Genomic DNA, 15,000 nt, shown 5'->3' on the forward strand with positions numbered 1-15,000 from the left:
TTCTATTTTGAAAGAAGGGAACCATAGGTTTTAATATATTTTTAGCATATAGTCATGTGGAAATTGTAGTGGGATTGGTCTGTTGTATAACTCCTACGTTGTTCACATCCAAAGTCCAGCACAAGCATGGGTAGGTCTTCTGAGTGTTGGTGCCAATTCATTACCAACTCATCTATGGGCTTCTTCCCCAGTCAAAGAAAGAGGAAAAAAATGCCAAACAAGGAAGGTGATCCTGAATTTCTATGAGCACCAATCTATTGTTCACATGCAGCAGCTCAGGACCAAATCCTCCCTCAGTTACACCTATGCAATCCTTAATGAAATCAGAATTACAAACTAACTAAGGACCTTTAAGATAGTCTTTTTGAGCAATTGTAAGAAAAACATTTTCACACAATTTTTGGTTTCCTTCAATATCCGTTCAGCTCATTAAAAAAAATATGCAACCAGCTAGAATTAACTGCAATCAGTAAATCAGAAAAATAACCTGGCGGAGAAATACCAAAATGTAATGCTCAAAATAAGTTTATTTAATATATGAAAATGGTTCAGTTAATTATCCACACTGGCTATATTTTCAGTATAAACTTGTAAAAAATTAAATGCCAAAAGTTCTGAAAAAATACAATTAAATTCAAAATTCTGAACATGGTGAGCAAAAGGAACAAAACGACCAACAATAATGAATATAATCCATATCACACTGTGTGTAGTTTTAAACATTAGCTAATGTAGCTTAGAAACATAGAAATTCACTTTATTCACTTTAACCAGTGACTGTAATAGCTTAGACAACATGAATTCAAACTTCCTAGAATTCAACTACTGCTCCTTTTCTTTCAAATATGAAGAAAGTAGGAGAAAATTACCCTAAATTCAGGATGAAAAGCATCAACTGGTCATCAACTTGCAGTATGTTAAGATAAGGAATTACTGATTAAGGGCTAATCTACACTACTGCGCTACATTCTGGTGAAAGTGTTCTCCCGTCAGCATAATTACTCCACCTCAGCAAGAGGTGGAAAATATGTTGTCAGGAGAACATCGCCCGCCGACACAGCGCTAGCCTGGTCAGGGTTTAGGTCGATGTAACTTGCGTCACTTAGGGGGTGGCTTTTTCACATCCTTGAGTGATGTAATTTACATTGACTTAAGTTGTATTGTAGACAAGCCCTTATTTTTTAACAAGTTTAATAAAGTTCAGTTTAGTAAAACTGGGTAGCAGCATAAATACTTCATGGTATCCCTCGATCAGTAGGCTCAGGTTCAGTTGCTTTGTTGCACTGTCCTGTCTGCCACGTAAAAAAATATTAACTTCTCACTCCCCCCACCCCCACCCCCCAACCTCAAATAAGAAAGCCTTGTTAAAAACAGAACTAATTAGAAGATATTATGTAACATTTAGGAATCTACCACTGATCCCTTTGCACTGGTCATATTTCCAGTGCCAGCAATGGAAAGTCTCTGAGGGGAGGAGATTTTCCAGAAACAGAAAGTAAAGCAGTTGATCTACTGATAAAACAATCTGGATGGTTTAAATGCTCTTGAAATTTTGCTAGCTTCAATTAAAGCCTGTAGTTTGAAAAAGAAAAAAATATCAAATACATTTGCTAAGGGTTAACATTTTTAACACTGACATTTTCAGCGTTAAGATCTTATTTGCTTAAACAAAAAATGAATGTATACTGAAGATCAGCAACACACAAATTTAGTTCGCACAAATGCATTTTTGCTGTTTTATGACTGAAGATGACCTATTTTGAACAGCTACTATCAAGGCTTCTGCTTCTTTTTGCCAGATACATTTTCCTGTAGGTCTGAAACATTGTTTTCGAGTCTTTGACTGGAACATGAAGAGCCTCATTTCCTTCCAGGATTTGTATTGCTGCATCAAGTGGAATATCATCATCAACTGAAAGACAGATATGAAGTCAGTTACACTCAACATCACTACTGAACATTCATCACTTACTTACAAAATTTCAGCAAGCTACATTTTACCTTTTAAAATAAAGTGAAATACAAATGCAAATATTTAAGAGTTCAGAATGAGCATTTTACTTGTGTGGCATTTAAGACCACCCACTGTGAAAACAACTGTTACATAACCTGATATACTAAACAATCTAGCATTTAATTCCATTCCATATAACCATTTTTTAAAACTGAATTGTAACAACTGCATGAAGAAATGTGGACAAAAAGGTTTGGGCCTTGTCTACACTATGGAATTACAGCAAAATATTTCCACCGATGCTACCGTTGGATCAGCTGCATCCAACTGGAGCTGAAGCATAGATGAAGCTTCACCTGAGGCATTACCGCATTGTTGGGGCAGTAACAATCTCCATAAAGCACCAGAGCCATGTCTGCACCACAAAGTTGCAGCGCTGGTGAGGGGGTTACAGCGCTGCAACTTAGGAGGTGTACACATCTGCAGGGCATCACCAGCGCTGCAACTCCCTGTTTGCAGCGCTGGCCGTACTCCCGTTTTGTCTCAGGTGTAGAGGATCCAGCGCTGGTGATCCAGCGCTGGTAATCAAGTGTAGACACTTACCAGCGCTTTTCTTGACCTCCGTGGAATAAGCAGGTATCCCAGCATACCTGAGGAAGCCTCTGGTAATCAAGCTGGTCTCCTTCCCCGGTTTGCTCTCGCGTTCCCCGAACCCCGAGCAAGCAGGTCTCCTTCCTTGCGGTTTGCAGGGGGGTTCGGGGCACGCGAGAGCAAACCGCGGCGAAGCTGGTCTCCTTCCCCGGTTTGCTCTCGCGTTCCCCGAACCCCCGAGCAAGCAGGTCTCCTTCCCTGCGGTTTGCAGGGGGGTTCGGGGAACGCGAGAGCAAACCGCAGGGAAGCTGGTCTCCTTCCCCGGTTTGCTCTCGCGTTCCCCGAACCCCCGTGCAAGCAGGTCTCCTTCCCCGGTTTGCTCTCGCGTTCCCCGAACCCCTGTGCAAGCAGGTCTCCTTCCCTGCGGTTTGCTGGGTGGTTCCGGGAACGCGAGAGCAAACCGCGGCGAAGCTGGTCTCCTTCCCCGGTTTGCTCTCGCGTTCCCCGAACAAGCAGGTCTCCTTCCCTGCGGTTTGCTGGGTGGTTCCGGGAACGCGAGAGCAAACCGCGGCGAAGCTGGTCTCCTTCCCCGGTTTGCTCTCGCGTTCCCTGAACCCCGAGCAAGCAGGTCTCCTTCCCTGCGGTTTGCAGGGGGGTTCGGGGAACGCGAGAGCAAACCGCGGCGAAGCTGGTCTCCTTCCCCGGTTTGCTCTCGCTTTCCCCGAACCCCCCTTGAAGCCGCCCAACAGCGCTGCAGTGTGGCCACATCTAACACCACTTGCAGCGCTGGTTGCTGTAAGTGTGGCCACTCTGCAGCGCTGGCCCTATACAGCTGTACTAATACAGCTGTAACAACCAGCGCTGCAAAATTGTAGATGTAGACATACCCTCAGGCTCCCATTAGTGCAGTTGAACTAGCAGCAGCACCAGAGATAATATTTTGCTAAAGAGTACATTAACAATTTTTGAAGCCAAGGAAACAGTATTTGATATTTATTCCAACTTGAATAATCAAGTCATTTCACCTTGAGCTGTTCCTTCAGTTTTTCTTTGCTTCATTGGGATATAATTTAACCAATCTTCCTTTTTGCTTTTGACCCCTGAAAATTAAAAGATAAAAGAGACTCAATGGAGGGATAAATCTTACAATCACCACTAATTCTTACCACTCATGTTATAAAGCACACAGCCAGGCATAACAGGAGAGCCAGTAAGTGTTAAGGCTCAAATTGTTCTATATAGCTATTCACTATTTATAGGAGTGGCCAAACCGTAGCTCAGGAGTTGCATGCAGCTCTTTTACAGTTAAAGTGCGGCTTCCAGAGCCCCCCCAAATCCTCACTCCATTCTCCACCTACCGGGGGGGGGGGAGGAAGAGGGAGAGGGCAGAGCTCAGGGCTTGTGCCCTGCAGCAGGGTGATTGGGCTAAGGGCTTTTCCCTGGGGGTGGGAGAAATCGGGCTTTCAGCCCTGTCGGAGATGCCTGCCAGGGCTTCAGCAGGAATGGGGATGAAGCTCTGAGTCGCAGCTGGTGCACCTGGCTCTTGAACTTTTGAAGATTATCCTATGTGGCTCAGAGGGATAGTACATTCAGCCATCCCAATTTATAGTTTTGTATAATATGAAATCTAAAAGATTGGAATTTCTACTGTTTTATTTGTCACAAGAGAACAATAAATCATAAAATTATAATCAATTCTCCTCCCCCCCCGCTCAAAAAATATTGAGGGTATGTGGTTTTAAGCCCAATACCGACAATAAACTGCTCTTGGCTTTGCATCACAGCATTCAACCTAATTTTTGCCTCATTTCGTACGCAAGACCACACATTATTTATATGGTTTCACAGATAAGGAGAATACTTTAATTTATACTGCACCTGCCACAAGGGATGTGTCTCTTTCAGAGGAGCGTGCAATATCCAAACTCTCTCCATCAGTGGCTGTATTTCTGAACAGTATCTCTGGACACAATTTAAACTCAAGCATTTGTGGTCTGTGTAGTTTATCCTCTGAAGGTGAGCTATCAGTTTTCCAGTCCTGGCTGGGCTCTGGAACTTTATTAGATTTTATATGCCATACGGGTTTGGCAGGTGTTGTGTCTAGTTTTGTCAGACAAATGCTTTCTTGGGCAGTACGTATAAACGCAACTCTATTCAGATAGTTTTTTTGTTGTTCCCTTTTAAGAGAAATGTTCAGTCTACTAGTTTTTCGATTTTTTTCAGAATGTTTCTCTCTATTCTGAACATCCAGGTCTTTCTCTCTGCCAGAAAAGTAAGTTTTAGACTTTTTACCAGGGCGCCCTTTTTTTTTCTTTGGTTTGGGGATATAATTATGATTTGCTAAGAATAAGTTTTTATATTTCCAGACATTTTCTTCTTTTGATGTTGCAGATTTCTCAAAATATGCCACATCAGTACTTTGTTTATTAAATCCTGCATGTTTGAAAGTGTTCGTTTCATATTTGATTCTTTCACTTTCCAATTTTGTTTTTTTGGAGTCTCTCCCCCCAATCATGTTTTCTTTCCGCTTTTGTCTATATAAACGTTCCTGTGAAGACAGGACATTTATAGATTTATGCTGAGAATATTCATACTTTCTTGAGCTTGCATTTGGGGATTTTCTTGTGGCTCCATGATGATTATCTGACTTGTGTGTTATTTCCGTTGGCAATTTTGTCTTCTCTTTAATTTGTCCATTCTTGCTAAATGTGTAATTATGTCTCTTAACTCTGTGTGCTTCACCTGTACTCTGTTCAAGTTTTTTATAATTATGTTCTTCATATATTTTATTTTGTTTGATCTCAATGGTTTCTGAAATTTTTGAATTGTGGACATGTGTCTTGGATTTCATGGCTAACCCTTCTGTTTGTGTTTGATCTTTTTCAAAAGATTTCATCTTACACACTTTTTCTTTTGTTGATATTACCAAGTGTTCTACATTTGTATGATGGACCTTTCCTGAAGCAAATTCCTCCCTTGTGCATTTCTGAGAATCTGTTTCACTAGTCCAAACTTCTTTCTCCGAAGAGGGAGTCAATACATGGAGTTGCAACTCTCCGCTCCACTGGCCATTCATTCTTTTGAATTGATCAGTTGCTCTTTTCTCAGAAGATTGAAAAGGTCTGATTATTTCTTGGTGTGCTTTAGCTGATTTGTTTAGCTTAATATCTTTGTTTATTGTAGCATTTTGGGCATATTTTCTATCTTTCTCTAATGTGGGAAGATTTTTGCTTGTATCATGCAATTTGACAGGAAGCTGCAGGTTGTTTTCCACTGCACAGTTAGTCTTTGTTATGAGACCAGTTCTACTAGTTGTTTCCTGTCTCCCTTTAAAGACAGTGTTTTCAGATTCTGAACACTGATTGCCACCATCCTGTTTCTCCAAAGCAACATCCTCTTGAGATTTGCATGAGCACCCTGGCACTGCATAAACGGAAGCTAACCAACCCATTAAACAACAATATGTAATTTTTTTATCTTGTTTTGGGGCTGCGGTTTCCTGTGTGTTCTTTTCCCTCTCCATGCCTAGATTCTGATCAGGCTGGATATGGCTTTCTAAAGTCTCTCTCTCCGATGAATTGATTTCCAGTTGTTGATTTTCAGTGTTTTCCACCATGACTTTGTTACAGGATTGGTGACTATGTTCAGGGAACAGTTCTTTCATTTGTTCTGAATTTAGTATTGTGATTTTTATTTGGTTTATTGGATCCTTAGGATCACAGCTTTTGCTATAAGCTTGAGTTCCTTTTTCAACTTGATTCTCTGTTGGCTCAATCACAGGATCTTCATTTTTAGTCAGCTCTTTCATCAGTACGTCTGCACCTTCAATCCCATAAGGAAACTCTTTTAAAAGTTCAGTCAGCTGATCATTTAGAAAGGTTACAGATACTGCTCTATTACCACTAATCCCACTGTCTACTGTATTTTCCCCTTCATTGAATAGATGTTCTTGTGTATTTTCTTCCTTTGCAGTAGAATAGACATCTGTGTCACCGATTACATTAAATGATAGGTCTTGTCTGTTTCTGATCAACTCCTGGTCAACATCAACAACATTTTCTCCATTCTTGGAAACTATATTTTGCACTATTTTTTGTCCCGAGCTACAAACAGTTTTAGAAGTGTCTTCATTTTTTTCTTCCTCCAAACTGCTTACATTTACATCATCAAAAATCTTTTTATTACACTCATTTGTATCACATGATAACATCTCTAAACTTGGTACTCCTAATGGCTTTGTTGTGGAAACTGCTTTAGACACAGGTTTTTGCAATGGCAGAAAACTCTCACTCTCAAACATATTTGTTTTCATTTCAGATTCTCCTTTACAACTGTCCAATTGTTGTTCTTTATGCTTTGTACTAGAAATATTTTCTTCTAACAAGGCACCATTTTTCTCTAAATGCATCAAAGGGACAGAACTGAACATATTGGCTATTTGTGAATTATAAGATGCATCACTTTCAACAAGTGAACATACGCTGGAAATCTGTAACATGTCATCCTCTGATACAATTGCGGTAGCGCCCCCTGGTTCTACAAAGTCCTCACAATCTTTATTCTTTGTTAGATCATCTTGAGACATTAGACTAGAACCATTTGTGCTTGTTTTGGGCAAAGAAGTTTTGTTTTGTAAACTGAGCTGCATGTTAGGTTTTTTTGCTTCTTGTGCAAACTGATCAGCTTTCCTTTTGTTTACATCATATGAGCAGTTTGAATTTACAGCATCTTTTACTATTTTGTTTCCATTAGCTGATTTGGTGTACTGCATATCTGAATCCACTTTCTGTATTGGAATACATTTATTAGATAGTAAGTAAGTAGTTTCCGCTATCCCTTTATTGGTATTTGCCACTACTGAAACATCTTGTTTCTCTTCTTGTAGACTACATACACTACCTCCTTCAATCACTGGATAAATTATTTCAGCAGAAAATGTTGTATTTTTTTCTTGATGTTCACTTAAAGTTCTCTCTTTAGAAAGTATTAAAGGAGAAACTACAGCAACTTGGGGTTCAAAACCCTTGATCAAGTTGGAACTCAATGTATCATGTTTTTGCCCAACAGAAGGAGTTGTAGAAGACAGAGTTGTTTCATTTGTACTTATTGTAACTTTATTTAAGTCACCTTCAGCTACTGCAGTTTGGTTGTTCTCCAAGATACGACATGTACTCTGATCATGAAATCCTTCATAAGATGATGAAATCATTTTTGATTCTATGTTTTTATTTGACTGACTATATTGAACATCCACAGATTCTGAAGGACACTTTCTCCACAAAGCAAGACATGCTGCTAGCTCTTCCATAGAAGTAGTACAGCTGTTCATTTTAGAAAATGAGTTTCCAGTAGCAACTGGTGGTGGTGTATTCTCAGCTACACCATTAGTTACACCTAGTTCAGCTGTTTCTGAAGCAAGAGGATTTATGTGAGAAGTAACGAGTATCTTCTTGTTGTTCAAACTTTTGGTGTTCTCCGTTGGCTGAGAACAAACGCCTTTAGTGTGCTGATCCAATTCAGGACATGCAGATATTGAACACTGCACTGTCTCTGCAGCACTTTTTACTTCTCTTTTGCTGGCCAGTGAACTTCCTCCTGACAGTGTTAAATTGGAAGCTGTTTTTTCAGTCTGAAGGAGGCTACACATTTTATTAGCAAAAGCACCAGACTTTTCTTCTTGCAAAATATTCATGCTACTTAGAACAGAGTGGAGAAGTGAGGCTTCCTCAGTGCCAACTGACATATTTTCTGGTAGGACTCTGTCAGAGCTACTAAGTTTGGTAAAACCCAAAGTGTTTTCAGTGCATTTCATGGTCTCTTGAGTAGGACCTGCAGCTGGTGCATTCTTTGGGCCTAATACTGAAGTTCTCTCAAGATTATTTAAATGAACTGGGAGTTTATCCTGATAGGCAATCAAAACAGAGCTTGAAGCAGAATTTCCTTGGTTAATCCAATGACTATTCTGAGTCTTATCTAATCCTTCACTGCCAGTGTTGGTAATGTTTTTGTCATTTCTTTTTTCAAGTGAAGACTGACGAAGTGGCAGTTGTTGACTCTTCATTCCCACTGTACCAGAGTGTGAAAATGTTCCAGTCTTATTGAGCACATGTCGTAAAAGCTTAAAGTTAGTGCTTTGATTTTGTGGAGGAAGGTCAGAGGTCATTTTATTATGTTCTGAAGATGCCAAGAGTTTTTGTTTTATTAAAAAAACCCTTTCAAGTATTGCATATTTTTTTTTAATTTCCAACAGTTTCTGAGCTTCCACAGCCAGACTCTCTTTTGTTACTTTCAATCTATCATCTGTTGATGAAATACTTTTAGAATTATCGGGCAAATCTGTTGAACCATTAATTGGGCTTTCTTGTACTGAAGCTATTTTATTCAGTGGCTCAGAAGGAACAGTTACAACTTCTTGCATGTTGTTAAAATATTTTTCTAAAATGTATGTTGAAGGCTTAGCTGCTGCATTAAAAGACTGATTTGCTGTCACATTTCCACTTAAATTATAAACATTTCCAGTTGCCTGACTAGTTTCTCCAGACTCTAGTTTCTGCCAGTGCTGTTGTACATCTTTAATGAAAGAAACATTACTGTGATCTGACATAGTTTTCTGCTGGTTCTGAATATGTTCATTAGATATAATTGGAACTACCTGTTGAAGACCTGTCAAAGATTGTGCTGCAGCTCTACAATCATAACTAGAAGGATAGCGTGGAGGATTTCCATTATGATCTTCAGAGCCAATTTGGACTGATGCATACTGTTGTGATTGTACACCTACCGCAGTGTTTGTACTTGATGAATGTGTATCCTGAAATGGAGTGCTAGGACAGTGTACTTGCTGCTGGAGATGTTGCGCAGGCAAAGCAAAAGCCAAAGAGTTCTGTTGAGAATTTACATACTCATTTGATGACTGATTAATGGGTACTGTAGCACATTGCTGAGAAGATGCAGGCCCATTCAAGTTATATTGTGGTACCCATTCTATTGGCAGCTCCCGTGAAGATGTATTGCATGCTTGGTTACCTTGATGAAACATCACAGTTCTTGTAAAAGTAGGCTGTGCTATCTGAGGCTGCATAGGATACGCATTTGTAGTCACATACTGACTCTGTGGCTTCTGAGGTATACTCTGTAAATTTTTTGCAGGGCTTGTTTGTGATGATGCAGTAGCTATTCTTGATTGGGAAAAAGCATGCATGTTGGACACCGCGTTTGGCCAAAGATTTAGAGTAGTCTCTACTGGCACATGTGTAGCCTGTTTAGGGGCAAGCCGCCTGGTTTGTACATGTGAAGGTGGATGCCTCTCAAATGAATGTTGTGAGGTAACAAGAACTCTACCAGGTACCGAGTCTTTTGGAAATGCTTGCTGCAATGTTTTGTATCCCTCAGTATTCTGGAAAGGTAATGGATTTGTAACCATGTTCATGTTAGACTGCAGATATACCGTCTGGTTACTTCCAGGATAAGTACAAGCATTCTGAGTAGAGTATGTGCTTGTCTGAGGGAAAGCACATGCATTAGAAAGCATGTGAGAAAAATGAATTCCTTGACTTTGAAAGTTCTTCTGATTATCAGCATTTTGAGGTGGTCTTACATTCCAGTTCATCTTGTCTTGGTGTTGCTTTTATTTCTGTTGAGTTTAAACTCAGAATTCTAAAAAGAAGCCAAAATATTAATTATATTTATGCCAATAAATGTTTTTATTCTAACTTTCAAATATCTACTACTAACAGAATTGTTTGAATGAAATGAAGTTGCTAGATAAAACTTCACTTACGAGCCATAATACTGACATCAAAAATCCCAAATGCTAAAAAGTACGTTAAATATCTTTCCCATAATATGATCAAGTTATAAAAAACACAGCCACAGCATATGAATTTGGATTTTTATATTTGTTTTCACTCATTTTTGCTTAAACAAAGAAATGTATGCAATAATAAGCTAAAATAAGCAACAAGTAAAAACAGTTGAACTCAAACATTTACAAAGCATAATATCAACTCAAGGACTAATAAAGCATAAGGCACATTTTATAAAAAAAGAAGCTTCACTTTGAAAAGTCTGTGATATACAGAGAAGCAGACTTCCAAATATTGGCTGGGGGAATTATTTGTAGTTAAAAGATTTCTCCTCAAATATTTGTGTCCTATTTTTCTCCAGTTCTATTGGAGATGTAATTTCACCCTCCTTGCAGTTAGGGCCAGCCACTAATTACTGAATGCAAAGTCGTAAAATTCAGTATAATCAGTTTGACATTCTAAACTATATAATATAAATACTCATCTTCCCTTCTTAATATTGTTTGTCAACGTTAAACTTATTCAGTAGCCAGAAGGGATGGAGTCAAGCACATATATGACATCAAGAGAAAACAGGAACTTGTAAAATTTACATATGACAAAGGGCTCTGGTGTCCAACATTTCTGTTTAATATAGATATTCCAGGTACTCGGTATCACATCATAAAGTTTCCTAAAAATCAGAGAATAAAAACTTATCTTTTTGCTTTCAAGATCTGAATTAAATAACTACTGGACCGCTCAAGCATTTGTATACATTTCAAGAAAGATGACTAAATAATTTTAAAGACTAAAATAATTAATATAGCAAGTTGCAAGATAATTGATAGATGATATAAACTAATAAAAATTAAACATCTACAGTTGCTGTAATCAAAAATTCCTAGCAAATGCAATAAGAGCTAACTATAGTAGTTGACACTAGTAAGAAGAAATTTATGGATTAAAAAGGTAGTCTGAATCTCTCAAATGACTATGGGGCAGAATTAAGGCTGTTTGTAAACTGTGAGCCTCAGAACGTACATTAGAGGTGCCAATCAATCCCTCCTCTTCCATGCAAACCCAAGACAACTTATTTCCCTTTCTAAACTAGAATAGGACAGTCATTCAAGAGCCTATGTGGGGCTGGTGACTTTTTTTACGATCTGCCAATCCTAAATTGACTCCCAGATGGTGAGGCTGTTTGTACCCCACAAGCCTATAAAGCTCCTTCATGCTCCAGATGAATTTAAGGGGGAAATTGCTCCAAATAAACTCCTAAAAAGCACTGCAGGGAGGGGGATTACAGATATCCTGAAAAGCCTCCATAAATCAGTAAGAGGAGTGAAACAGTTCCTGTGCCTTCTTTCTCCACTACTCCCTCCCATAGCTGCATGCTCATCCTGCCCACTCCACTCCACCTCCGCTCCCCTATCACTACTAAAACCTGCTAAAGTGGTCTGCTTGTTGGCTGTATAGAGCCATAAATAGGGAGAGAAGTCCAGTGACCTTGGAATAGGCAGAAGAGTTATAACTAGGTAAAATCCCCAGCTAGATGAATAAAAAAGTTTAATTGTTTACTTTAAGAGGCCTCTCACTAAGAGCTATAGAGCTGAACTTAAAAAAGATTAAAAGAATACAGTCTTCCAGCAGACATGACATCTTTTGATATCTTGTTTTAAGTCTATTGGAGCAGATAAGCCATTCTGATATTACTATTTAAAATCATAACAACTTACCAAATTAGTATTTAATTGACCAGTGTGTAGTCTGTGTACTCAGTGAAGTCATTGGTAAAGCCCCCATTGACTTCAGTGAGTGAAGAATCAGGCAATCATCTCCACTGAATTAATCTAATAAATTAAGTTTTAGTTTTTTTTCCTTCCCCCACTACCCTTAAAAGTGACCAAACAAATGTAGAGCTATTTTGGCCTCTACAGAACCCCTCTAATTTTAAGCCCTTCTCATTTTTAATTTTAAGTCAAATAGGAACTCACACAGTCAAAGACAATAACCTACCAATTTTGAAAGTTAATTTCTCAGTTCATCAGGGAAAAGAAGTGCGTCAAAACAACTGCTACTGGCACACCCTCCTCTGGCAGGATGCAGGATGGCAAGTGCTCCTGTCACAGTTGCCCCTTGGCCAGCCATAAAAGGAACACAGCCCCAACAATTCAGCCCCATTCAGCCTCTCTTGTTCAGGAAGGTCAATAAGCTAGCCCCTCCACTGGTCTCCTAGCCAGTTCTTCCCTTTTCCTGGGAAGGACCTGCATACCTTTCCATTCTCTGGAGATTTTGTCCCAGGCAGCTCTCACCTGCCAGCCTATGCTCTAAGTGTATGTCTAATCAGGAACTAGAAACCAGCAGCTAGCCTGTGCCAGCTGACTTGGGCTCACAGGACTCAGGTTGTTTCACTGTTGTTGTCGACTTCCAGGCTTGAACTCCAGCCTGACCCCTGGGACCCTGTGGAGTGGGAGAGTCCCAGGGTTCGAACCCCAGTCTGGGTCCAGAAGTCTACACAGCAATGCATACTGAGCCCATGAGCCCGAGTCAGCTGACGTAGACCAACGGGGTGTCTAGTTGCTGAGTAGACATACCCTCAGCCAGCTTTGACTCACTACGTCTCCCCTCCCCTTTAGGGCCCATGTGCCCTCTTTAAGCCTAATCAGGAGGCAGCTAAAAAGTGTACTGGCCTCTTCCCTCTTAAAGGGCCAGTGCAACCCTGTGACAATGAATTCTTCCTTTTTGGAGGGAGGAGAGCACTTATAAGGAGGTCAGTTGGAATGAATAAACTGATAACTGCCAATTCATACTTCAACATCTAGTAAGAAGAATAGTCTATTTTAAGTCCATCCAAAAGCCACTGTGCCTGCCATTCTACCGTGAAAACTGAATGCCTCAGACAGCACCTTCAAACTCATTTAGTCCATGTGTTTGTTCAAAGTCATATCTTATTGTAGGGACAAAAAAAACACATTTAGTACTTTTTCCTCATTAGTATTACAGCATCAATACAGTCAAAGAGGGAAGCATAGTCACTTTTGAAAATTTTGCCCAAGTGAGCCTCATGAGGCTAAGTCCCATTTTCAAAAATTACAGGATCCTAAGTGCCTAAGCTAGGTCTACACTTGGAAGGCTTTGATGATATAGCTAAACTGCCAATGTGCTCCTAGCATGGGTGCAACTATGCTTTTTGCTGGTATAATTGCACCCACACAAGGATATTCTGCTGCCACAACTATGTCACAAATCACATGTCACCCGCTGCATGAGCGCGCACACACACATCCACCCACCCTAGCTATGCTGGCAAAAATTTGTAGTGCAGACCTGGTCTAAGTCTCATTAAAAATCCATGGGATTTAGGTGCCCAGCTGCATAGGCCATTTCTGAAAGTGGGACTTACAAATTTTGTAAAATATTTATCCTATATTTCCTTTGTGTGCATTGGTAGAATCATGAGCAAGTTCAAACTGAAGTGCCAACAAAAACAAAACCCACCAACCATGCAGCAATGACATTTGTGACATATCAGTTGCACTGTAGAGACAGTTACTTCAAATCAGGTAGTGAAGGTCAGTGTTATTTAGTGACAGGCAAAGGGAATCCAACTTATATTTCAACTCCTAAGGGTCACTCACTCGCAGTACCTGGTAATATTAAAAGTAGAAAGGTCTTCATTTATTTGAGGGTCTTCCTGAACTTGGCCTTCGATTTCTGAATATTTTAAAATAGCTGAACTGTATACTTGAGTACTAATTTTAAGGACTGAATGCTGTTACATGTTTGGATGTAATGAGACATGCTGCCAAATAACCAACTCAGTTGAAGATTTAAGACAGACAAAATCAATACTTAATACAGCACTACACAGAATACAGAAAGGAAAAGACATATATACCCATCTCTGACTGCAGAAGTTTGGCATGACCAACTCGCCAAAATTTAACCCTTTATATAGCAGTAAGACAAAGAAAATCCTTTCATGCTTTAAATTTTATTTTGAATCAATAATAAGCCAAACAACATTTGTAACTAACTCATCTCTAATAGGATCATCGGTAGCCACAATTAATTCTTAATGAGTTAGACATAAATCAATGCATTAGTCAGTGGTTTGCTGTTATACTGATTATAGAACACATCTGTCAAAGTTCCTTCCCCATTCTGAACTTTAGGGTACAGATGTGGGGACCTGCCATGGACACTTCTAAGCTTAATTATCAGCTTAGATCTGGTATCGCTGCCACCACCCCCCAAGCACTACTTTTCTTCCCTGGGTAGTCTTGAGAGACTTCACCAATTTCCTGGTGAACACAGATCCAAACCTCTTGGATCTTAAAACAAGGAGAAACTAACCATCCCCCCTCCTTTCTCCCACCAACTCCTAGTGGATCCAGATCCAAACCCCTTGGATCTAAAAAACAAGGAAAAAAATCAATCAGGTATTAAGAAAAAAGGCTTTTAATTAAAGAAAAGAAAGGTAAAAGAAAACCCTCTGGGAGAGATTAGCATACCAGCTACTCTCACAGACAACAGATTCAAAACACAGGATGTTCCCCTGGGCAAAAATTTTAATACACACAAGAATACCCAAATTTGATAATTTCTTTAATGGTACCAAGACAAGTTACAAAGAAAATAAACATAAACCTATTTATCCCTTTCTAA

At 39.5% G+C, this 15,000-nt stretch overlaps 1 protein-coding gene across 3 annotated transcripts in view; it reads right to left on the minus strand.

Annotated features, from left to right (window-relative positions):
- Positions 1–509: 509 nt before the first annotated feature.
- RESF1 (retroelement silencing factor 1) overlaps positions 510–15,000 on the minus strand; it is a 53,407-nt gene continuing 38,916 nt past the window's right edge. For all 3 annotated transcript variants that reach the window (XM_050917931.1, XM_050917921.1, XM_050917928.1), the window contains 3 exons: positions 4,424–10,201; positions 3,571–3,645; positions 510–1,912 (listed from right to left, as the gene is read on the minus strand). In XM_050917931.1, the coding sequence (XP_050773888.1) occupies positions 1,755–1,912; positions 3,571–3,645; positions 4,424–10,154 (5,964 nt within the window). In that variant the 5' untranslated portion in view covers positions 10,155–10,201 and the 3' untranslated portion in view covers positions 510–1,754. The remainder of the gene's footprint in view (positions 1,913–3,570; positions 3,646–4,423; positions 10,202–15,000) is intronic.

The sequence above is a fragment of the Gopherus flavomarginatus genome, chromosome 1 (assembly GCF_025201925.1).
Source record: "Gopherus flavomarginatus isolate rGopFla2 chromosome 1, rGopFla2.mat.asm, whole genome shotgun sequence".
Classification (NCBI taxonomy): Eukaryota; Metazoa; Chordata; order Testudines; family Testudinidae; genus Gopherus; species Gopherus flavomarginatus.